The 23,963-nt window shown below is 61.2% G+C and overlaps 4 protein-coding genes across 12 annotated transcripts in view; 2 read left to right on the plus strand and 2 right to left on the minus strand.

The window, feature by feature from the left end:
* RBFOX3 (RNA binding fox-1 homolog 3) overlaps positions 1–5,220 on the plus strand; it is a 189,503-nt gene extending 184,283 nt beyond the window's left edge. For 4 of the 7 annotated variants that reach the window (XM_054170633.1, XM_054170631.1, XM_054170632.1 and 1 more), the window contains 6 exons: positions 1–54; positions 302–434; positions 1,007–1,046; positions 1,666–1,727; positions 2,035–2,113; positions 3,114–3,825. In XM_054170633.1, the coding sequence (XP_054026608.1) occupies positions 1–54; positions 302–434; positions 1,007–1,046; positions 1,666–1,727; positions 2,035–2,113; positions 3,114–3,158 (413 nt within the window). In that variant the 3' untranslated portion in view covers positions 3,159–3,825. The other 3 variants (XM_054170636.1, XM_054170637.1, XM_054170635.1) reach the window with 2 other exon arrangements.
* An 859-nt stretch (positions 5,221–6,079) lies between these two features.
* Positions 6,080–10,586, minus strand: ENGASE (endo-beta-N-acetylglucosaminidase). The gene is made up of 14 exons (XM_054170927.1): positions 10,394–10,586; positions 10,147–10,223; positions 9,793–9,994; positions 9,360–9,508; positions 9,086–9,243; positions 8,848–8,996; positions 8,514–8,679; positions 8,067–8,170; positions 7,756–7,864; positions 7,479–7,651; positions 7,117–7,292; positions 6,906–7,011; positions 6,697–6,811; positions 6,080–6,568 (listed from the first exon to the last, which is right to left on the minus strand). Exons 1-14 carry the CDS (start codon positions 10,495–10,497, stop codon positions 6,176–6,178), a joined length of 2,181 nt encoding a protein of 726 aa, XP_054026902.1. The 5' UTR covers positions 10,498–10,586; the 3' UTR covers positions 6,080–6,175.
* Positions 10,587–11,872: 1,286 nt separating this feature from the next.
* C1QTNF1 (C1q and TNF related 1) lies at positions 11,873–17,070 on the minus strand. 2 transcript variants are annotated; one of them, XM_054170925.1, is made up of 4 exons: positions 16,852–17,070; positions 13,885–14,041; positions 13,622–13,764; positions 11,873–13,276 (listed from the first exon to the last, which is right to left on the minus strand). In XM_054170925.1, exons 2-4 carry the CDS (start codon positions 14,025–14,027, stop codon positions 12,726–12,728), a joined length of 837 nt encoding a protein of 278 aa, XP_054026900.1. In that variant the 5' UTR covers positions 14,028–14,041; positions 16,852–17,070; the 3' UTR covers positions 11,873–12,725. The 2 variants fall into 2 exon arrangements, with proteins under 2 accessions (XP_054026900.1, XP_054026901.1); XM_054170926.1 differs by lacking the exon at positions 16,852–17,070 and having other exon boundaries at positions 13,622–13,798; positions 13,885–13,994.
* Positions 17,071–17,807: 737 nt separating this feature from the next.
* CANT1 (calcium activated nucleotidase 1) lies at positions 17,808–21,614 on the plus strand. Of its 2 annotated transcripts, none has more exons than XM_054170619.1 (4): positions 17,808–17,862; positions 19,524–20,163; positions 20,425–20,628; positions 21,098–21,614. In XM_054170619.1, the coding sequence occupies exons 2-4, from the start codon at positions 19,545–19,547 to the stop codon at positions 21,466–21,468; spliced, it is 1,194 nt and encodes a 397-aa protein (XP_054026594.1). In that variant the 5' UTR covers positions 17,808–17,862; positions 19,524–19,544; the 3' UTR covers positions 21,469–21,614. The 2 variants fall into 2 exon arrangements, with proteins under 2 accessions (XP_054026594.1, XP_054026593.1); XM_054170618.1 differs by lacking the exon at positions 17,808–17,862 and adding an exon at positions 17,890–17,988.
* Positions 21,615–23,963: the final 2,349 nt, after the last annotated feature.

Consider the following 23,963-nt stretch of genomic DNA (forward strand, 5'->3'; position numbering starts at 1 on the left):
GCTGGAAGCTGAACCCAGTGGTGGGAGCAGTCTACGGCCCCGAGTTCTACGCAGGTATTGTTGGGTCAGGGCAGATCCATGCCATGTCTGACCCTGCCACCGCTCTGAGCAGCAAGCCTCCCCCAGCCCCTTTCCCCATCCTGCACCCCTGCCTGCACAACCCCCCCGACCCAATCCCCATGCCCCAGCATCCCCCAGTGTCCCCAAAGCCCAAAGGACAGAGGCAGGCTCAGACACGAGGTGCCCCACAGTGGCTGTGGGGGTCCAAGCCACATCCCAACATTTGTCCCCTCTCCTGCAGTAACGGGGTTCCCCTACCCTGCCACGGGGACAGCTGTGGCCTACCGAGGGGCACACTTACGGGGCCGAGGCCGTGCCGTCTACAACACCTTCCGGGCTGCACCGCCGCCGCCACCCATCCCCACCTACGGCGCGTGAGTACCGGGGCTGCGGGGGGGCGCTGCCTGCCTTGGCGCAGGGGGCCCTCGGCCACTGTGTTGCTTCAACGCTGCTGCCATTAGCATTGGCGCTGCCAGGATTTTGTGCTTCAGGAATGGGCCCTAGCTCCTCCAGCACTTGCCTGGCCTTGGGCTTTGTTAGTCCCCCCCAGGCTGCTGCCCCATAGGGTGATCAGCAGCCCCCTGCATCTCAGAGCATGAGCTGTACCTCCAGCTGTGCCAGCTGTTTTAATAGCAAAGCATTCCTGGCACTCGTGGCCACTCCAGTGCCAGCACAGCCATTGGAATCTGTGGCCACTTAACTGCTTCTAGTAGTGATTATTCCCTGGACTCTTCTATAACTGTGGCACCTCTTGCCCTTGCCCTCTGCCTGTCGCCATGTCCCTGCCCTCCCTGCCAGGAGGGGACATGCCCCCAGGTTGCCAGAATAGACACTCCTCGCCCTTTGGCTGCACTGCTGGAAGCAGCTCCCCCAGTTTGCTGGCCTCACCCCAATGCTTCTCAGTTGGTGGCGCAGCCGGGCTCTGATGCCTCCACCTCGTTTGCAGGGTCGTCTACCAGGACGGGTTCTACGGAGCTGAGATCTACGTAAGTGCTGCTGTGTCCAGGTCTAGCACACACCAGGGAGCCTGTGCCAGGCTGGGGGGCAAGCAGTGCTTGGTGGCTCCCCGTTGGGCTATGCATCTGGCAGCTGTTTCTCCTGGGGAAGGCAGCTGGAGCCCAGGCCAAGCATGGACGGGACTTAGCAGGGTGGCACTGCACAGGGTCCTGTAGGTCCTGTACCTTCAGCCAGGCTCAGCACCATGTGGCACAGGGTCCTGTACTCTCAGCCAGGCCCAGGATCATGCAGGATTCACAGCCTGGGCGAGTGCCAGTGCTCTGCCTTCCACCAGCATTTAACCTCCATGTTGGAGAAACCCTGGGCAATATTTCAGGCAGGCGGCTGAAGGATTTATCTAACGTGACACCTCATTAAAGTGATCAGGGAGGTGACATTCTCTCCTCTGGAAATTTAATTTTTTAAGGTTAATGTTTGCAAAAGCCTCTGGGGAATGGTAATGAGGCTGGTGTGTGCCTGCCAGCACAGGCGCTGCCTCCTGGCAGGGTCCCACTGCTGCTCCAAAGCACTGCACTGGCCAGGGGGTGCTCCTTGAGCCTCCTCAGCAGGTGCTGCCCCTCACCCTGACAGAGTCTTTCTCCACTGCAGGGGGGTTATGCTGCATACAGATACGCCCAGCCTGCAGCAGCAGCGGCAGCGTACAGTGACAGGTAAGCAACCCCTGCACCATGGGCATCGCTTTGGCAGGGCAGAGCCCCATTTCACCACCTGCATTGCCCAGTCCAGCACACCCCAGCTTTTGTGCCCCACAAGGGGAGGATGGAGCTGGGCACAGTGAGGATGTCCTTCAAAGTGGAGCCCTTGGGCTTGTTCTGAAAAGGACTGATGGGGAAAAGTGGAAAGGACCTGTGGGTCCCAGACACCGTGGAAGGAAGCCGTGGCCAGGCAGGGGAGCTGCTGAGGGAAGAGGGGACCCTGACCCCAGTCACTAACACCCAGTACTGTGCTTGCTCCTAGCTACGGCAGAGTGTATGCAGCAGCAGACCCCTACCACCACACCATCGGCCCCGCCGCCACGTACAGCATCGGCACCATGGTAAGAGCAGCCCCCAGGGCCTTTCTTTGCTTCACAGCGCGAGCAGCCGCCAGCCTGGGGAGGGGGCCCAGCCCAGCATCCCGGGGAGCCTGCAGGGTACAGGGGCAGGCAAGGTCCTGTGGGAGGGGGAGCTGAGAGCTGGTGGTAGTGGTGTGTCTGCAGGCAGGCAAAAGAGGAAGATCCCCGCCCCTGTGTCTCCAACCCATGTGCCCTGTTATGTGCCCTGGCTAATGGCAGCATGCAACATTCCTGACCATGTACACCACTTTATTGGTAGCCCCCATGCCCAGGGCCCTATCCAGGGACTGGGACCCCCTTTCTCATCCCCAGTGCAGTGCCATGTCCCCAGGCCCTGGCGTGCAGCCATGCACAGGGAGCACACACGTGCATGCCAGCACCCACAGCCCGTGCACGTGCCACAGCTCTTAGCTAGCTTCACAACCAGCATCAAAGATGAAAAATTCCACTCATGGGTGGGGTCTCAAAGCCAACCTGTCTTTTTTTCCTTTTTTTAACCCCCCCTACCCCCAGTTGGGGTCAGCACCCCCTTGACACAGCCAGCCCTGGGCATCTGCCACTGTGGAGCTGAGACCCCCTCCATACCATGGGGATGGGCAACGCGGGTGCCAGCCCAATGCAGGAGTTGGGGAGTGGCTATTCCATGATCACCGTGGTGCCCCACTGGGGGCACTGGGGCTCAGGGCACCCTCCAGCTCCATGGCCCCAAGTGCAGCACCTGTGGACATCCTAAAGCCCAGGCAGCACTGGGCACCCTCAGCCCTGCCCACTGTTATGTCCCAAGGAGAGAAGCAATTTGGTGTGATTTCAGATTTAAAAGGAAAAAAGAATTAAACCAAAACCAAAGCCCACAACCTAACCAAAACAAAGGATTAAAAAAAAAAAAAAAGGAAAAAAAAAGGAAAAGAAAAAAAAGGGAAGAACTGGGCTTTGCCTCTCTCTCGAATACTGATTGGCTTTTTTTTCATCTTTGATGTTGCAGGCTAGTCTATACCGAGGAGGGTACAGCCGCTTCACTCCCTACTAGCAAGACAGACCCAGCCCCTCCCACCACTAGCACTGAGCGCTCACTAGCACCAAACCCAGCCAGGCAGACAGAGCCGGGCCCAGGCTTCTGGAGGAACCATGGCCCTGCCTGGGCTGGGCTCCGCTGAGCCCACACCCATAGGGTCACCCCACGCCACTCCAGCCGCCGTTCGCCCATGTCTCCTGCACCATCTGCCTGCCCCCAGTGTCCCTGGGGACTGTGGGGAGCAGGGCCAGCCCTGGGTCCCAACGACACCCCATTCCCACAGTCAAGTTGCAGGGTCCCCGAGCAGCTCCATCCCAGCCTGAGCAGGTGCTGTCCTTCCTGGGAGTGCAGAGGGCAAACCAGGAGGGATTCTCTGTCTGTAGGCATGGAGGGCATGGTGCTGATGGCAGCCTCTCTGGCCCTCCATAGTAGACAGGAACTGATGGGGGCTACTGCAGTCTTTGGGCACAGAACTGGGCTGGGGTGGGACCCCAGGGACATTCCTCCACAGGGACAGACCCCTGGGCAGTAGCACTTCTTAGGGCCGACTATGCTGCTCTGTGGTGTAGTGTGGGACTGGCTGAAGTGTGGGGCACGGCATGGTGCCGGGCTTGAGGGGATGGCCCTGCGGCCAGCAGCTCAGCTGGGCTGCCCCACATACTGCTACAGCGAAAGACCTGCCTCTCTGTTTCTGTTGTAGTGAAACCACGGCTGTTTTCCTTCTGGGACCAGGAAGGGCAAAAAAACTCCACACAGACACACACACACAAAAATAAAAAATAAAAAAAAAATTAAAGCAATTTAAAGCAAAGCAAGAAAAACCCCAAACCAAACAACAAAAAAAGAGGAAAAAAAAGGGAAAAAAAAGCAAAGAGGTAACAGCCAAGTGAGAGTCCCATAACACCGTCCACACACACACCGAGCGAGCGAGTCCCGGAGGAGAGCCGCAGCGAGCACGGAACCGGCCGGACGCGCCAGAGGGGCCCCTCTCCACCCCGGCCCCCCAGCCCCTGGCAGGGAGGGAGAGCCGGCACATGGCGAGCGCAGGGCGTCCAGAGGGGCCCCCACCCAGGTGCAGGGCCTGGGCACCACGTCTTCCTTTCAGCCCCGGCGCGGCGGCAGCACTGGGGGTGCCGGCGGAGCGCCGCAGCACGTCACCCCTGCCCTGGCTCTGGGGACTGGGCACCAGGTTGGGAACCCGGCTCCGTGTTTCCCTTCCTGAGCGCCGGTGCTCGCAGGTCCATCAGGGTGTCAAGCGTGCGAGGCCTCGGCTCCCGCATGGAGCTGGGGTGGCAGCGCAGCCACTTTGCTGAGGCGCGGGGCGTTGCAGGGGGATGAGCCTCAGCCTTTTAAAGGGAATTTTTGTTAAGAGGAGCTTGCAACTCGCTTGCCATCCCTTTCCCCTCCCTCCCCTCTGTCCCCTGATGCACCCAGGGCTCACACCCTGCAGGGAGCAGCCCTGACCGATGCCACTCATGGCCCCCTGCACTGAGCTGGGACCAGGATCCTGCTCCCACTCCCACCTGCTCCGTGGCATGGGACATGCTCACAGCCACCTGTCCCTGTCTGAGACAGCAGGACCCTGCCAGCCCTCAGCTCAGGGTCTCAGCCATTGCATAGCCTGCGGGGCCCAGCCCAACCCCCCCCCCCCCCAGGTTGCTCCGCAGCAGCCAGCAGGCCAGGTCCGGTGCCGGTGTCACGAAGCGCGGCAGAGCCCACCCCGGGTTGCAGGCCTGGCATCACGCTCAGCTCCCCACCCCCCCCACCTCCTGCCCCACGTGGCTCTGCCACTCCTCAACCTCACTTTATAGTCTGCAGACGCCCCAATGCTCCAGCGATGAGCTCCCCCTTTTCTATTCCCAGTGTACATAGCCCCGGCCGCCCTGGCCCCGCGCCCCCGCCCTGTACAAAGCTCCTTCCATCGCTGTATTGGCTTCTTCCTTACAGCAGAAACCCCTGCGCCGGCCGCCGGCGCGCAGGCTGGCGCTGGCCCATCCTGTATGCTTCAAAGGTGTGACCATTCTAATAAACAGTATTATTATTATTATTATTATTATTATTATTATTATTATTATTACAAGGATTATTATTATTATTATTGAAATTATTAATAAAGATTTCTTTCTTCAACCAGTGCGACTCAGGATCTGACTGGGGCACAAGTGTGGAGCTGTGGCTAGCTGTCCTGGCACACCTCTGGACAGCAGGGCTACCATCCTGTGCCAGGCAAGCGCGGGGATTGCACCAGGGCCCCCACTCTAGACTTGCCATTGCAAGGAAGCAAGGTGCCAGCCCTCCCCTGGCTGTGCTGAGCCCATCATTTTTCAAACCGTCAGATAATTCATCTCAGAGCAAGTCCCTCACCAGAGGAGCAGCAGCTTAACTGCTGACATATTAATTTTCCTGACCAGGAGCCAGCATTGTTTGTGGGGCTGAGGCCGGCGCTTGGAAGCGGGGGGAGCTGGGGCTGGGCGACCCTGCTGCGCCTCGCGCCTGCCTGCCTCCCTGCCTGCTAATTGCTTGCTCACCAGACTGTGAGAAAATAATTGCTGCTATAAATTTTCTCTCCTTCTCCACAGAAGCTGCCCAGGGGAGAGGCAGTGCGGGTGCAGCCGTTGCCAGCCCACCCTGGGGAGAGGGCATTGAGGGCTGGGTAGTGCTGGGATAGGTTCACAGTGGATGGGCACAGTGACTGCCTGCACCAGGCTGCTCCTCAGCACTGAGAATTGCAGCACACCAGGTGGGTCCCTAGCATGACTGGGTGCAGGGCTTGGGGGTGTCAGGGCAGGTGCCACAGCCTGGGTGTGCTCAGCTGGCAGACAGCAAGAGCTGCAGAAGGTGGGGTGGTCCCTGGGCAGTCCCTCACAGAACCCTGGTCAGCACCCAGCAGGCCAGAGGTGAGAGAAGTGTGGCCCACTGATTTCAGTGTCATGAAATGCAGCCTTCACCTTCTAAGCTCCTTGACCACAGCCCACCCATGAACACAGAGACACAGATGCAAGGCTGCACCATGTTCACCTTTAATCCCTGTCTCAGCTGGTGCCACTGGCTGGCTCGGAGTAGACCAGCACTAGCCGCCCCCAGCGGTGGGGGTCCACAGGCATTTCGTCCCTCAGCACCGGCTCCACCAGCAGCTCTAGCTGGCAGGACTGCCCAGCTGCTGGCCGGGGCACCAGCAGGCCCACGGCACGGTACAGGCAGGCATGGGCCAGCCCCAGCAGCTCTGGCTGTGTCTGGCCCCGGCGGCAGCGAGCACCCTGGCTGAAGACACGGAAGCTGCCAGCCCGGCCGGGAGGGAAAACCCAGCGGAGGGTGAGGCTGAGCGAGAGCTGCCCAGCCTCAGGGCCATCCTGCCACCAGAGCTGTGAGGCCGCCAGGCTCTGCACCTGAGGTGGGGACGCTGCCACGCTGGCTGCATCCAGCACCTGCAGAGGGAACCACAGCACTGTTGGGGCAGGGGCTCGAGGAAGCACCCACCCACAATCCTACCTACCCACCCTCCTGGCACAGCGTGGTGCAGCACTGGGGCAGATGTCTCCCAGCAGGCACTCACCCGAACCTCCCCAAGGAGGCAACTGAACGATGTCTCCTGCGGGCTGGGCTGGTGGCGGGACACGAGCAGGGAGAGGTCTCGCAGGCTGCAGTCCTGCAGGTCCAGCTCATAGCACCTGAGAATGAAGGAGCAGAGCTGATGCAGTGCTGAGGGGCTCTAGAGGGAGGCCATACATGCCCATGGGCACAGGGTGCTGTCAGGGCACTCACCGGCTGGTCCAGCCATTGGAGCCACGGTGGCAGGCAGCAAGCAGCTTGGCAAGGCTGGGTGGCGGTGCCGGGAGGAACCGAGGGTGGTGCCGGCCATTGGGTTCTGCTGGAGGGAGTGGGGTCCAGGGGGTGAGGGGCTGAGTTGGTTCTAAGCCCTGCAGTGAGTGCTTACTGCAGACTGCACACAGTGAGTGCTTACTGCAGACTGCACAGGGAGAGGTAGGGTCCTCACCAGGCAAGGAGGTGATGTTGCCCTCGTGGCAGATACCCGAGTCCCAGGTGGTGATCTCCAGCGACACTGTGAACTCATCAGGGTGTGGCCCCTCTAGCTTGTAGAGCAGGGTCAGGAAGAGCTTGGGGGGTGCTGGCATCTGCAAAGAGAAAAGGCTGATGACCCCAAATCCACCCAGAAAGAGAAAGAGAGAGGAGAGAGAAAGAGAAGATGCATCGGGTTAGGTCTGCTGGGCAGTGCAGGCAGACAGCTGCACAGCTCTGCCCAGGCCATGTGGTCCATGCCAGCACAGCACCAGCCCAGTGCTGAGGGGGTGACAAGAGGGCTTCTCCCCAACTCACCGGACAGCCACTAGCTCCTCGCCAGGGGGAATGGTCCCCTGCACCCTCAGGGAGCTGCCCCCACACCAGGCGTCCTGCAGGCAGCAGCTGGTGCTCAGCCTGCCCTTGCGCTCCGGGTATAGGGGCTGGATCTCTTGAGCGCTTAGGTCATACCAGGGCCCAGCCTCTTCCTCCTGCAGGACACGGGGAGCTGGATCAGACACAGAGCAAAAAGTAGGGACCCCCCTGCCCAGCCCACCACTGCCAGGCTGTAGCAAAGCCATTGCCCTGCACACACCTTCCCATCCAGGAACCTGCTGGTGCCCATGCCCAGGCTGAAGGAAGTGGCAAGGGGCAGTGTGCAGATGCTGTGTGTGGGCAGGTACTCAGACAGCAAGCCCCAGAACCTAGAGGAAAAGGTAAATTTCAGAGCAGAGACTCCTGCTATAGCTGCTGCCCTGGCACAGCCTTGGGCATTGCCTCAGCTGGGGCAGAGTGGGGCCAGACTAGTCCTGGCCAGCAGCCATGGTCTCCCAGCAGCCCTGCTGGCCTGAGGTGTTCCCAGCCCCATCTCCCACCATGGGGCCTGCCCTGCTGAGCCACCCTCACTTGTTCTCATTCTGCAGGAAGTTTTCCTCGCCCAGGTGCTCGTAGACCCAGCCAGGAGCGAAGATGGCTGCAGAGAGGCCATGCTGGCGGATCAGGCGCAGGGACTGCAGAAACAGGAGGTGAGCAGCATGGGCTGGGCCAGGCAGTCATCTTGTCACCCAGCCTGTCCCCACTCCCCCAGGTCCCACTGGCCCCGTGGTAGGGCAGAGCAACACCGTGGGGATGCACAGTGGCATCTCCCTTTCCAGGGACAGCAGCACCAGGATCCCTTAGCTCCCTCTCCATGCATGGCTGGCAACCCAGCAGCTCCAGTTCCCCCCCTCCTCACCACTGCATGCCCTGGTTAGCAGCCCAGGATGGCACAGGCACAGCCATCAGTGGGAGCTCAGATGGCTGCAGTGGAGGGAGGTCCGAGCTTCCACTCTATCCCAGCCCCAGCACACTCACCTTGTCAGTGTCGAAGCCACCACCAATCACCTCCCCACGGGCAAAGACATCGACACCAACATAGACATCAATGTGGCGTGGCCCAGCCAGCTCCCGTGTGCGCTCCAGGTGTGCCTCCTTCCAGTTGTAGTTGGTGAACAGCCCATCACAGGCATCAAAGAACAACCTGGAGACAAGGGTCAGGGTGACAGGACAGCCACTGCAGCTGTACCCACAGACCACCCCACTGAGGGTTGTGCAAGCCATGCCTTCACCACCCCCCAGGGCTGGGCTCATGCCTCCAACCAGGGCCAGTTTTGCCTGGGCAAGATGGTGGGGCAGAGCCTGGCCTCACCTATTCTCCTCGTTCAGCTCATTTTGCCACTTCAGGGTGCCATTTCTCAAGATGCTGTCATACCAGATCACCAGCCCTCCTGGCACAGCACCATGCACCTCTGCCGTCAAGTGCCGCAGGAAGTGGGGCAGGTTCCTCACCGCTGCTGGCTGGCAGGAGAGAGCAGGGATAAATGAGCACAGGACAGGCAGGAGGAAGGCGAGGGCAAAGAGGAGGCAGGGAAGGGCGGCAGGCTCACGCTCAAGGTGTTCTCCAGGTTGATCAGCCAGCCATCAAAGCGGTAGTGCTGGGCGATGCGGGCCAGCTGCTCGCTCACAGCACGGAATGCCTCCTCCCCACCGGCCAGGAATGCCTCACACAGCTTCTCCCCATCCGTCCACTCTGTGATGAATGTTCCTGGGGGGGTGGCAGGAGAAGCCTTGGCCACACATTCTGGCAAACCCACCATGCACCTGGGGCTCCCCCAGGCCTGGTCCTGCAGCCCCCAGCTCTGCAGCTGGCCCTGCCCTCACCCAGAACAGGGACGCCATTCTTGTGTGCCGCATTGGTCCAGCACACAGGGGGGATGGTGACGGTGTGGTGGCTGAAGTAGACAAAGATGTCGATGTACCGCCAGTGGTAGAAGACATAAGGGTTGCGTGTGGCCGAGCCCTGGATGAACCTGCAGTGCCAGAGAGGGAAAAGGGTTGAGCAATGCGGGAAGGACGCCGGCAGACAGCTGTGGGGCTGGGTAGGAACCTGACTCATGCCCCAGGAGCCAGGAAGAGCTGTGGTGCTGAGCCACCTTTGTGGACCCCAGCTGGGGCCTGCCCAAGCAAAGTCACCATGAATAAGACTCCTCCATCTTTGCCTGCCTGCAGCCAGGCTGGCAGGAAATAAATCACACAGAAATAGAAGAGGTTTGGGGGGGTGAGATGTTGAGCCTCACTGCTGCCCAGCACATACCTGTCATCAATGTACCCGCCACGCATGTCATGGCACACCAGAGTTCGGGGTCTCTTGCTGTGGAGAGGGGGCTGGCGCTTTGCCAGTGGCACCATGGAGATGTTGAAGTCATCGTTGCCATCAGGCTTCCAGGCCAGCAGCTCCTCCAGGCCAGACAAGAAGAAACTGACTGGTTCAGTTGTGTTGATGTCAAAATACCTCGCTGGAGCAGGTGGGGAGAGAGGGCATGGGGTCAGCAGGAAGCAATGCTCATGAGTCTTGGCATCAGCACTGGCATCAGCACCTGGCACTAGCATTGGCACCAGGCACCAGCATTGGCACCAGGACGGGTACAGGCACCAGCACCAGCCTCACCTGGCAGGGGCTGCGGCTGGGTGCTGATGGTGTCGTGCAGGATGGTGGTTCCCCGGTGTTCCGCCGCCGGCTGGAAGCTGCCCGGGAAGGGAGTTGAGGGCCAGCACAGGCCCCGGTGCTGCCCGGGCTTTCGCCACCGGGACCGGCCCAGCACCGCGGCCAGCGCCCGCCGAGTCTCGCTGAGCCCCGGCATGGACCCCTATGGTGACCACGCTCTCGGCCCGGCCGGGCTCACTCCACCGCCCACCTCCTCCGCCGCCTCCCGGCCCGCTCCGCCTCCACTTCGGCTTCCTCTGCCGCGGCCCCGGCCCTCTTCCCGCGCCGCCCAGGTCCCTCCTGCGCCGCCGCCATGGCGCTGCCGCCGCTGCCGCTCTCACACTGGCAGCAGCGCGGCAATGGCCCCGGCCTGGCCCCGCTCGCCCGGAGGCGCAGCCCGCGAAGCCCCGCCCGCAGCGGCTCCGGCCCCGGCCCCAGCTCCGGCCGCTGCCGCGCACCGCCCCCAGCGCCCGGCTCGGCCCGCCCCGGCCGCTCTCGGCACCGCCTGGAGCCTTTGTCACCGGATGGGGACTCGTGCCCTGGAGTGGACATGTGCTGGAGTGCAACATGTGTGCTGGGATAGGGCCATGTGTCCCGGGATAGGGACGTGTCTCCCAGGATGGACTGCATGTCCCACGATGAGATCTGTGTCCCAGGATGGGGCTGTGTCTCCCAGGATATAGGCATGTCTCACAGTGGGGACATGCTTCCCAGGATGAGACACATGCCCTGAGATAGTGCCATGTGTTTTAGGACAAACTGCATGTCCTAGGATGGGATCTATGTGCTGGGACAGGGCCATGTGTTCTGGGATGCAGTGTGTGTCTCAGGATTGGACATACATACAGGCTGTGTGTCCTAGGCCAGGGCTGCATGTCCCTGGATGGAATGTGTCCCAGGATGCGATGTGTGTCTCTGAACAGGCCCTGCTGGGCAAACTGGGAGAGAGATGGTCTTCAGGCTGGTGGGCACCCCCCAGCAGGCTGCCCTATACTCATGCCAGCAGAGCCAACTGTGCCTGCCACCCAAGGGGCCAGGTGCTGCCATGGGCTTTGCCACACCATGGGGCTGTGATGGGACACTGGGCCAGCTGTGAGCAGGGAATGCAGGGTCCTTGGGGGCAGCCCCATGGGGACAGCAGTACCAGAGCCATGGAGGCACCACCAGCCCTAGATGGCCTGATCAGCCTCACCTGTCTGCCACCACACCCCACCCGTGGGGCCAGGGCTCTAAGCTCAGCCCTTATCCCTTCCTTCCTTGCTGTGCTGGGGGGATGTTGGTCTCTAGCTGCAGCCCTGCTGCACCCAGCCAGTGACCCACCAGTCCTGACCACTGGCCTCCCAGTCTGACCTCAGACCTAATTCATCACCATGGACTTGCCCAATGATCCAGATCTTCGGTAAACTTGGGCACCACCCCTAGCCTGCGCCACAGGCTGATGGGTCTGTTGCTGCACCTGGTTCTCTGGCCCTAGGGGAGCAGCTGGCCCTTGCAGGGCCTGACTTGAGTATCCTTGGCTCTCCAGGGACATTCTGTCCTTTCCTTCCCACCACCTGCCAGGCAGCACCATGCCAGCCCGTGGCTCTCGGGGAGATGCTGCACTCCAGGAGCAGAAACCTTCCCTGGGCTGCTTGGAGCCTCTATGCACACAGAGCAAGAGGACACACTGAAAGTATGAGAAGGACTCAGAATCATGAAGTGTTTAATGTGGTCACAAGCTGTGCAGAGAGTGGGGTGCTGCCCTGGCCCTGCTCTGCTGTTGCATCTACAAAAATACAAAGGCTGGCCAGCAGATAATCTAATGGAGAGGAAGCAGCTGAGGCCAAAGGTCCTGCACCCAGGGCTGCCAGTGGGAAGCCAGCCCCTCCTCAGCAGCACCAGTGCAGAGAGGAGGCTGCAGTGTGGGGGACCTGTGACAGGGTCTTGCAGATGGGAACTTATGCAACCTGCTCCCCTGTGTCAGCCCAGCGGGTACCCAGCACCATGCTGCAACATCTATGCTGTTAGGACTCAGCCCTGCGGAAGCACAGAAGGGCTCTTAGTGGTTTTATTGCCTTTCCTACTAGATGCTGAGCACCCTCTGCACTTTTCCAGAAGGAGCCTGCGGAGCACACAGCACAGTGCAAGCAAGTCTAGGGAGGAACACAGCTCATGCGTCTGTGCTGCCTCACACCATCAGTCAAACCCATGCTACTGGCTGTGGTGACAGCTCACAGCCAGTGCCTCGAACACCTGGGCCCCAGCAAACTTCTTTCTGAAGCAGGTTCTGGTGGGGATGAGCTCACTGCCCAGCCCAGAGAGGGGCTGCTGCCTGGCTCACAAATGCCACAGAGGCTGGAAATGGCTTCAGCTCCTCCAGGTGCATCTGATCAGCCTTGAGGAGCTGGGGGGCGGGATTCACACATGCACGCAGCTGCTTGGGGTAGCGGCACATCGCAGGGCTAACAGCTCAATGGTAGGTGGCATGTCTGGGGCGAGAAGGCAGCAGGGGCTCCTTGGACACCCATCCCAAGGCCGGAGAAGCAGGGTGGAGCAGCAGGTGCTCAGGGGTCCCCACTGTACTTGATGAGGTGACCGCTGAAGGTGATGTAAGTGTCGTACTCATCGCTGAAGACGGCGTTCTCTCGCTCGCCCTTGTAGAGCCTCACCCAGACCTCGTCCTGCTCCCGCAGCTCCAGCATGACGCTCTGGCTCTGCATGATGCTGCGGTCGCTCACCTGGGCATAGAGGATTACCACCTCCACCCCGTTGTGCATGATGTGCAGGTATGTCTCCTTCTGGTTCCAGGTGTGCACGTTGAGGCTGAAGTAGTAGATGCCAGGGACGTAGCAGTAGAACTTGCCCGTGAACATGTTGAAGTGGTCGTAGAGGTTGACAAACTCCGTGTCAAAGATGAGGGTCTGGTAGTAGTCATTGCTGTGCAGGGGTTTCTTGCGGCCCACCGAGAAGGCAGCGTAGTGGTTCTTACAGCGCTCCCCCGGGGCTCCCACACTGCCCTTCTGCCCCTTAGGCCCTGCATGGCCCCTGCTGCCAGCCATCCCGGTCTTGCCAAACTTGCCCTGCAGGCCTCGCTCACCACGGTCCCCCTTCTCACCTGGGCAAAGCAGGAGGGGCAGTTGTGTCAGAGGTGGATGCCATTTCTAAACCCAGCACCCTGGAAGCCTCTTTGCCTGGGAGAAAGGGATGGAGACAGCAGGGGCCCCACCAGCCTCTGCCCACCTCCCTTCTGCCTGTGCCAGGTGCTGGACAACAGGCACCAGCTCCTCACTCCCAGTTTGTGCAAGGCTGGCACCTCAGAGAGACAGAAGCCCAGCTTTGTGCTGGCCCAGGGGTGATGCTGGCAGAACAGGCAGCCTGATGGTGCCTGGCAGCACAGGGTGACTGGACTGCAGGTGCAGCCACAGGCACTGCCACAGTGCAGGGTGCCACCAGCCCTCACCTTTCAGGATGGTCATGTTGATCTGAGGCACAAGCTGGTACTGGGGGTAGGAGAAGCGCTGGTCGGATGGCTCACAGCAGCGGACGCAGCGGGGCAGTGGGGGCAGCTCCCGGGCACTGCCAGCCTTCTGCTCCCACATGGCCCTGGGGAGGGCAGAAAGCAAAGCGCAACAGGGAGCTACAGGTGGGGGCTGGGGCCCTTTTGCAGTGCCAGGGCTGCCCTGGCCCCCACTGTGATATGCCTTGGCCCCAGGGTCCCCTCACCTGGCAGCATGTTGCTGGGACAGTTCCTCATCAGGGTCCATCTGCAAACGCTGGTCAGGACTAGGACTGCTCTGGCTCCCAGCAGGGGTGGGCAGCAGCAGGCAGTAAAGCAGCACCACACTGAGTGCCCAAGGCCCCTCCATGCTGTGGCAGTGCCCTGTAAGATGACAGGGATAGCTGAGTGGGACAGCAAGACCTGACTGTGCCAGAGGCTGCAGAGATGTCCTGCTGTGCCACCCTGGCTATGCCCTGCACTGTCCACTTGACAGGACCTGGTGAACCAGGCAGCTGCATTTGCAGCCCCAAAACCTGGTCTTAGAGTATCCTTTCCCCAGCAGAACCTGCAGTGCGGGCACATCCATTTCTTGCAGCTGCAGGAACCATCTGGACCTAAATAGGTGCTTTTAGCTGGGCTCTGTGCCTCAGAGATATTCCGGTGAGTGCCTGGGCAGACAGACATTTGGAACGGAACAGGGGCACAGGGCTCACTGACATTCTAGGAACTCCCAGAGCCCTGGTAAGCATGGAAAAGGGAATTACCTGAGGAGCCAAGGTTGGAGCAGAGCAGCAGCCCCTGACTGAGACAATGCACTGCTGCTTCTACTCAGCCTGGCTCCACTTGCCTCCCGTGGATGCCCAAGAGAGACAGCTCAGGGTATCAGCTCCAGATGCCATGAGGAAAATGTTGGGGTATAGCCCTGCCTGTTGTGGGGGACCCCAAACCCACCCAGGGAGGGTGTCTGCATCCCAGACCCAGTGCGTGGAAGGACATCCACAGCACAAGCTGCACAGAACCCATGGAAGGGGCTCCTGCGCCCCAGAACCTGCCAGCCCTTGTTCTGAGGGCTTGCAAGGAGATAAGATGAACTGCTCCAGAGATGTGGATGCAGGCTGGCAGCTGGTTGCCACAGGGAGAAACCTTCCTGGGAGTCCACATCCTGTGTGGGGCCAAAGCTAACATTTGCAGTTGCTGGTGGCACCATGGCCCAGCCCAGGCAGCTCTGCTGCCCTTCCCTGCCTTATCACAGCCTTATCTGCTCAAGGTGTGGGGCTAGGCACGAAGCACTTTGCCCTGTGACCCCAAAGGTACCAAGACAGCCATGGCCAAACATGCCTGCGGCATTGCCCAGCTGCTTAGCATCCCACAGCAGCAGAGTCCAAGGCTGCTCACTAGGCTTCTGTCTCTGTTGGGTGCCTGGCCAAAGGGGCACTGGTGTCCACATTCTGTGGCTGCCAGGCTGTTACCCTTTTCCCCCAAGCACAGGGGCTGGTGGGATCCAGGGCCCAGGCAAACATGCTCTGGCAGTGGGTGCGGAGGGTGTTTGAGGCCAGGGTGGATGCCTGGCTCATGAGTCACCTTCACTGGGGCCAGGAAGGGGCGGAGGGATGGGGAAAGGCTCCAAAGGGCTTTCCTGCTCCCACCCACTGCAAAGGGCCTGTCCCCTCATGCACTCCCCGAGTGGCTCACACTCTGCTATCTCTGCCTGTGTCATGCTGGTGCTGCCAGGTGTAGGGAGGGGCAGGGTGTAGATACTGCATGCAGGCAGCCTGGTGCTGCATCCTCCCTGCCTGAACCCTGGCCTGCCTGGCAGGCAGGGGAGAAGTGAATCCATAGACAGAAGCATGGAGTAGGCCAGTCAGGGTCTTGTGAAGAGAGATCACCTAGGGAAGCCTTGGCCATGCATCTCTTCACCCTGCTTGGCCTGCAGCTGTGCCAGCCACATGCTAGTGAGTATGGCAGCAGCTACTCACTCAGCTTTCGTTCAGCTTTGGTATCATCAAACCAGACATTCCCCTGGGAGCTGCAGCAGGCTCAGCCCTGGGGAAAACTCAGCTTGGCAGGGAACTTCTCCACAGGAAGAAATCCTTCAGCAGGAAATTCCCACCGAGGAAGGCAGCACATTTCCCAAGCTGTTGTAGGGCTGGAAATTAAGGCAAGTGTGCTGTGCATGGGGCACTCACCAGCAGCTTGTTGGGCCCCCAGCATGTGTCTCCCCCAGCACCCTGTGGGCATGTTGAGTGGGAGGTGCCTGGTACGCATGGGCATACACAGTCCTGCTGAGGGGATGTTGTTTTTCCTGTCAGTGTTGGATGTTCTCCAAGAGCAGTTTGGAGATTTAAACTCAGTGGCTGCTAAAGCCTTGATACTGCAAGTCAAAACATCCTGCAATACATTCCAGTAGGTGACAAAGATCAGGATGAAACAAGGGTAAATCCTGGTGAAGGATAAGGGAGCTCAGGGTGGCAGGACCTGTGTACTCACCTTGTCCTCCCCTGCTCAGGGTGGTCAATACAACTACAACCCTTCCTGAGCCAAAGCAGCCAAGGCAAAGGTGCCTCTGGGGTTGTGCTGGTGGGATGGCTGCCTCTCTCTTTTGTTGGAATGGTTCTGAGCCATTTGCACTCCCAGAGCAGTGCAGCTCCAGATGTTAACTGGGTGGGAGCTGCACAAGGCTGCTGTGGTAAAGTGGTCACAGCCCTCCGGCTCCCACAGCACCAAGATGTTGTGCTAGGGACCCCAGCAGCCACCATGTCCCCGGGGAAGTCCAGCTCTGGGTCTCATATGCTCATGGGTCCTGGTATTTTAGGCACACAATTAGGGCAAGGCTGGGAAAGCCACAGTGCAGGGCACCAGGTGTAACCCTCCCCACTGCTGTCCTCTTGCAGCTGTTGTGGGTCTGTCTGTATCCTTGCAGGACTGGCAAACTCAGCTCTGTGGTCCCACCACTCCCCTTGCATGCAGGGCAGGATCCTCACTCGACTGGAGCAAGGACATCTGGTCCCTTTACTGGATATGCCGTGCCCCGGGTAACCGGGTAAGGCAGAGCTGATTCCTGGCCGAGTCCGTCACCGATGCCCCAGTGCCCATTGCCAAATGGCAAACACAAATGGGTACACGACAAGGTGCAGCTTCGGGGTGCTGGTGCCCAGGCCTATAGGATTCCCCCAAACCTGCCCCTCACCTACCTCTGGGGCAGGGCTGCTCCCTCCTGGTGCTGCCGTTCCTTCCCTAGAGCATCCCCCCCGTGCTGTGCAGCCCTACCAGCCCCGGGAGCACGGGGGAGCCTGCCCGCCGTGATCGGCTGCTCCCGCGGCCTCTTCTTCGCCCGGGCGGAAATGCATTCTCGAAAGCGAAGGAGGCAGCGGCGGAGCGGGACGAGGCGCAGCCCTCCCACTGCCAGATGTGAGCCCAGGGGTGCGGGCGGCTGCTGTTAACCATGTGAGCTCCCAGTGCCTGCCAGCACCGGGCCCGTGGCCACGACTGTCGCTGGCTCGAGGTCACAGAACGAGGGCAGCACATGATGAGAGCTTCACCAGAGTCGATGTTGGGGGGCTGGGACTCCAGCAGTTGCAGCCATGCATCAGAGCGAGACCCTGCCCCGGCCTGGGAAAGCTGCCAGCTGTTTCCCCGTTGCAAGGACCCAAAACCTTGCTCAGCCCCAACTAGCAATGACTGGCCACGGGTTTTACGCAGGTGGCTGCTGACCGCCACACCTGCCGGACGTGACCTGTCCCCGCACCCCAAGTGGCGAGGGCACTCGGGGTACGTCCAGGCCAACGCTGGCTGCGGAAACAGGACCCTGCCTCATACTAGGGGAGCCACCGGCCGTTCCCCAGCCTCGGATGTACCGGAGCCTGCGCAGTCCCAACCGGGAACGACCATGGCTGGGCTCCAACCTCCCGTGTGCGCGGAGTTCCCCTCCGATCGGGAGTGGTGGGCTCGGCCCAGCCCGGACGCGGGGCAGGAGGCGGAGTGTGACTGCAGCTCCCAGCAGCCCTCGCGGTGCTGCGGCCGGGCCGGCAGCGGGCGGTGGGGCGCGAAGGCTGCAGGGAGCTGTAGTTCCTGCAGCGGCCGCCGTGGTTTGGCCGCTGCCGGCCGCCGTGGTAGGGCGCGGAGGCCACCGGGAGCTGTAGGCGGCGGCTGCTGCTGCGCTCGGTGGCCGGGGAGGCGGGCAGCTGCGCTCGGGCGGCGCCGCGGTGAGCGGGGACACCGGGGCGGGAGTCACCGGGGCGGCGCGGCGCGGCGCTGGGGCGGAGTCCTGCGGCCTAAGGCCGAGCCGAACCGAGCCGGGTCTGCAGCATGGGGGTCTCCGCCGGCCTAGGGTAGGAGCACTGTGGGCCCCAAGCACCCTGCTCGGGCGGGAGCGTCGGGGGCCCCGAGGCTGTGCCCTGGGGCAGGAGGTCCCGGGGACACGGAGACTCTCTAGGCCCTTTATAGGCCGGGTGGTGCTGCCTTCCCGGCAGCTGGGTCGGGGAAGGGGCTCAGTTGTCCCTAAGGGCACGCCTGGCAGAGCTGCCGGGTCTCTGTATCCATGACCGGGGGTCCCCATGAGCATACCCCGGGGAGCAGGGGATCCCACGTCCATGCCCGGGGGGGCCGTGCTTGAGGCAGGTGGAGCCCCACAGCTGCAGTCGAGGCCGGTGTACTGAGTAGGGTCTCGGCGCCCCTGCCGAGGGTGATGCTCGAGGGCCCTGGCAGGATGGAGGGGTGCTCAGCCCTCCACTGCAGCAGGGTTTCAGAGTGAGCAGCCACCCCTCATGGACTCTCCTGTGCCCTGGCTGTGGCCAGGAGCATGCCGGCCTGCCCGGGGCTAGGCCCCCCATGCTCAATGCAGCCTCTGTTTGCACCTCGGGCTGCTGAAAGGCATATTGAGAGCCCAGTGTCTCAGCTGCCTGCGGGGAGCACGGCCTGTACCCAGAGCCAGGCCCAGGGCCCCACCACAGCCGGCAACAGGCCCTGTGGGGACAACACCGAGGACCCCCCTGCACTGGCTTGGACTGAGGGTCCTTGGCCCGTGCTGCATTGCACCAGGTGAGAGAGGTGCTGCTGGGGCAGCTTCCACTCCCCAGGGGCTGCTTGGACCCTGCACAACCTGGAGTGCCTGCCTGCAGGAGCCCAAGGAGGTGCCACGTCCCTTGTGTGGCACAGACGGAAGTGGTGGGGAGGGGAGGCACTGCCGGTGCCCTGGCCCTGCAGGTGGGCACAGCCCCAAGTAGGCTTAGAGTATCCAGACGAATCCTGCCTGGGAAGATGGTTTGGCTGTGAGCAGGCCTGGCAGGGTTGGGGGGCTGCAATGAGTTTAAGGCTGGGCAGGCTGTCAGTGTTTGTCCCTTGGACCCGGCACTGCGCTTCCTGCTCAGGCGTTGGCATCCTGGTCGGGCGGAGCTGCCACGTATCTGCTGGTGTCCCCGTGGGGCTTGAGAACAAACTCACCAGCAAGGCCAGTTCTCTGTGGGCTGAGGGAACTGGGCCAGGCCAGCTGGCGGCTTCAGAGGCAGCAAAAGTTGTCCTCACCATTGAAGGGGACCCATCTTCCTCCTGGGGCTGTGTGGGGACATCCCAAGGCAGGTCTCTGGCCTCAGCTCCCTGCCTGGGCAGGTAAAGGTGCTGAGCAAGGTTCATTCTGGACTGGGAGTGCAGGGAGGGGTTGAGAAGGGGCTACAGGTGGCTCTAGCAGCAGAGCAGCCCCCATGACATGCTGGTTCTTCCCTGTGCAAGGCGATAGCACCTTCTTCTTCTGCAGGAGAGGGGATGGGACCCCTTGCCTCTCCATTATGACCGTGCCCTGCAGCCCCTGCGTGTAGGGCAACACCAGGCTCTAGCTCTCTGACCTGTTTCCTCCCCTCTTTTCCACCAGGTTCTCCTTGCCTGTAGTCTGATGCCCGTCCCACCCTGCCATGAGTCTATGAGCCCCCTGCGGATCAGTGTGGGTGGTTTGCCTGTGCTTGCGTCCATGACCAAGGGGGCTGACCCCCGCTTCCGACTGCGCTGGAAGGCCATCGTGCTCTCGTCAGCCTTTGTGGGCTTTGTGCTGCTGCTCTTCTGCCTGCACCGCTCCTCTCCTGCCCGGCCCAGCCTGCCCAATCCTCGCCACTGGCAACTCAGCCTGCAGGCAGGGGACCGCTACAATGACACCTACCCATTGTCCCCACCCCAGAGAAACCCCGAGGGCTTGCGCTATCGCATCGGAGTCATCGCGGACCTGGACACGCAGTCCCGCAGCTCCGAGGAGCACACCTGGTTCAGTTACCTGAAGAAGGGCTACCTGGTGCTGTCAGACAGTGGGGACAGCGTGACAGTGGAGTGGGACAAGGAGGAGAGTGTGCTGCAGTCCCACCTGGCTGAGAAGGGCAGGGGCATGGAGCTCTCGGAGCTGGTTGTCTTCAATGGGAAGCTGTATGCAGTGGATGACCGGACAGGAGTGGTCTACCAGATTGAGGGCAACAAGGTGGTGCCATGGGTGATCCTCCCAGATGGGGATGGCACAGTGGGGAAAGGTGAGCTCCTACATCCTTCTCTGCAAGTGCAGAGCAGGAAAGCCTCTGGCTTTCTGTGACTTGCAGGGATGGGATGTGCCTTTTCTGTAACTCTATAACCCCAGCTGAGAAGTGAGCAATTCCTGCTGGGGTCCAGCTGGCCATGTACGGGAGGGCTGATCCCAGCACTGGACAGTCTGGTATGGCATGAAGGGGAGTGGGGACTGGTCTGATGTCCATGTGCTGGGTGAGCACTGGCTTGTGCTGTTCTCTCCACTGCAGGCTTTAAGGCAGAGTGGCTGGCAGTGAAGGACGAGCACCTCTATGTGGGGGGACTGGGCAAGGAGTGGACCACAACGACAGGGGAGGTGGTGAATGAGAATCCTGAGTGGGTGAAGGTCATTGGCTACAAGGGCAATGTGGACCACGAGAACTGGGTAGCCAACTACAATGCGCTGAGGGCTGCAGCAGGGATTCGACCCCCAGGTACTGAGTGAGGCTCCCTCCTGCCACCCTGTGCCCCACACTCACTGCAGGCTCTGCGGCTGAGGTCTCTCTCCCCGTAGGTAGTGGGGCTGGTGTGAGACTTAAAGGCTGCTGTAAGCCATAGACCTCCTGCTGTCCTGGCAAAGAGGCCAGAGCCTGCCCTGGCCACTTTTCTCCTCTGTCTGTGCTATAGACAGCTGGTGGGTGGCTCAGCTGGTGCTGTGCCTGGTAGCCAGGTCCCTGGGCAGAGGAAGACTGTACAGGGTGCCCTTGCCCAGCTCTGGGATTGGGGGGCCTGCTGCACGGGGGCAGTGGGGCAGGAGGAGGAATAAACATTGGCAGCAGTTGCCTGTCTGGGCAGCCTACAACTTCCTCAGCTGTGATGTCTTTTGCAGTGGGTGAGGGTCCCACCCCAGGCTGGCAGGTGCCCCATTTGCCAGGTGCCATCAGCCTCTGCTCCCTGCTGCAGGTTACCTGATCCACGAGTCGGCTTCCTGGAGCGACACGCTGCAGCGCTGGTTCTTCCTGCCGCGCCGTGCCAGCCACCAGCGCTACGACGAGCAGGCGGACGAGCGGCGAGGCACCAACCTGCTGCTCAGCTCCACGCAGGACTTTGGGGACGTGACGGTGGGGCGGGTGGGCGAGGTGGTGCCCACCCACGGCTTCTCCTCCTTCAAGTTCATCCCCAACACGGACGACCAGATCATCGTGGCGCTGAAGTCAGAAGAGGACGGCGGCAGGGTCGCCACCTACATCATGGCCTTCACGCTGGATGGACGCTTCCTGCTGCCCGAGACCAGAATTGGTAGCGTGAAATACGAGGGCATTGAGTTCATTTAACCGAGCGCTGCAGGCGCAGAGGAGGCTGCGGGTGCTGGGCAGGCCCTGCCGGCAGGCTCCCGGCCGGGCACATGCCCCCGGGCTCGGTCAGGGGATGCTGAGCTGCGCTCCCAGCTCTCTAGCCGGCCTTAGCGTCTTCAGTAAAGTGTTGGCCTTGTCATCTTCGAGAATGCCTTGGCTCTGCTGCGGCAGGCGTGGTGCAAGCGTTTCGGCAGTGGCACCTGGTGGCAAGGGACTGCCACCACAGGGTGCTGGAAGCCCCGGGCCAGGAGATGGACGGCAATGTCCCCATGTGCGGCTCCCCAGGCAGGCCTCGTGCTGTAGTCGTCAGTTAATTGTGCTGTAGTCGTTCCTAATTGTGACAGAAACCCTCTGCAGTGAGTCGGTGGCTCTGGGGACATCTAGGCTCTAGGTTTGCAGCTGAGGAGAAGTCTGAGCCCCAACTCTGTTGGTCTGCCTTGTGTCCTTCCATGCCATATTGCTCCCTGGGTGCGGAAGGGTCTCTGGCTGAAGCACTGGGCCCATCCCAGTACCTGGGGAAGCAGGTCAGATCTGGGCTCTGGAGGCGAACCACACTGTCAGCCTGTCCTCAGGCCACCCCTCAGGACAACTTCCAATCTCTATCCGCAGCACCTCACTGGGAATGTACTGGAGACATGGGGCCAAGCATCCCTTGAGGCCAGATCCTGCCCCATTCTCTTGACCCTCTTGAGGTCACATCAGGCTGTCACAGCCAGGGCAGACAAGGGCTGTCTGTTGTAGCTGCAGGGCATTTCATCAGGGTTTTTACCCAGAGGCCACTTTTCCTTCCCTTTTCCTGTAAGCTGAGTGAGGTGGCAGCCAAGGTGACGGGTGGCCCTGGGCATTGCTTTCTGGGGAAAGTCTCACTTGGAAGGGAACTGCGTCAGTGTCCCTCTGCCCCTGTCACCAAGAGGAACAGAGCTGTCCCCACACCAGTGGTAGGGGGCTGAAGGGGCCAACAGCCATGGATGTGTACAGTGTGGACACAGCCCTGCACCTGGCTCTACATGATTCCTAGCCCACACCCCAGACAGGTACCTGGTTTGCTGGCCATGTGTCTTCTCCCACCCTTGGCTGTGCACAGCTGAGGCCCAGGAAGTGCTCCTAGACCCAGGTCTCAGGAGAGCCAGGACCTGGACAGGAGCTGGCAGGTGGCATGGCCATGCCTGCACCAAGGGCTGCTGTGCTCAGCACAAGAGGGAGAGCCAGAAGAACCAGCAGAGGTTCCTGGGGCCAGCAGCAGCTGGGAAGCATTCACAGCAGCCCTGGGCAGGGAGCCCTTTCCAAGCTTGCCAGCAGTGTTGTGAAATCGTGGCGGCAGCCTGTGGCCCCCCAGGAGGAACTTGCACATGTCTCAGGAGCTAGAAGTGCATGGGCATCTGCAGGCCCCTGGGCCTCCTTCCTACCCCAGTAACCACAAGGTCTGCAGCTCCTGGCTTGGCCCACGCTCTCCTGGTTCGGCTGAGCCCCTGCTCCAGTTCACAGGGTAGCACAACAGTCTCCTCCCCTTCAGCACAGTGAGGGGCTGGGGCTGGTGTTTGGCTCTGTAGTGTGTCCCTGGCTTGGCAGGGGAAAGCTGCAGGTGCAGGGCAGCTGGTGGGGAATGAGCTGATTGTGGTTCCAGGATTCTCTGCAACACCCCAGAGCCAGGCTGCAGTCCAGGGACCTCCAGGGATGAGTCCAGTGTGGGGTGAGGTCACCATGGGGGTTGGCCATGCTCAGGGTATGGAAGGAGCCTGTTAATGCAGCTGCTGAGTTGCAGTGGGGTGGGAGGATTCACAGTGCTGGGAGCTGGTAGCACAAGGGCCCAGCCAGGCTGCCCCCTCACCCCCCCATCTCTGTTTACACTGTCCAGCATCCCCTTGAGTTGCGAGAGTAGTGCCTACAGGGCTGGGCACGTGTTTTTGTTTAGCCCAGACAGTGACTCGTGCTGGCTGCAAGTGGCCACACTCATCTCCTCTGCAGGCAGCTCTGCCCCGGGCACTGACCTGTCCCCACTGCTGTGGGCAGAGCTGGCCTTGGTCCCTGCACGTGGCCTCCAGGACCATGCAGCACCCAGCCCAGGGCACCCAGGCTGTGTTCCTAGTCCACACAGGGTGCCAGCTGGCCATGGGCCACATCAGTCACTCTGCCTTCACTTGTGCTTCGCTTGGCACAGCCTCTCCTGGCCTTGCTTGCCCTCCTGGTTTGGGGCTGGCAGCTCCACAGCACCTGTCTTGGCCCCAGGGCTGTCTTGGTGGCTGTCCCTGCTGTGGGGCCTCTTCTTGACCCTGGGCTCAGGCTGACAGGGAGCTCTGCACCCCACTGGGAAGTGGAGCCTCCCATACCATGTCCCCCTGCAGCCCAAGATCACCCCACCGGCTGCCCAGCCTGCCCACACTGGTCCTTTTCATAGCAATCTGACTGGACCCCATCTCACTTCTTGTGCAGGAGAACACTGGGGGCCTGGGAGGCTGCCAGGACCCAGGGCAGCA

The sequence above is a fragment of the Dryobates pubescens genome, chromosome 20 (assembly GCF_014839835.1).
Source record: "Dryobates pubescens isolate bDryPub1 chromosome 20, bDryPub1.pri, whole genome shotgun sequence".
Classification (NCBI taxonomy): Eukaryota; Metazoa; Chordata; class Aves; order Piciformes; family Picidae; genus Dryobates; species Dryobates pubescens.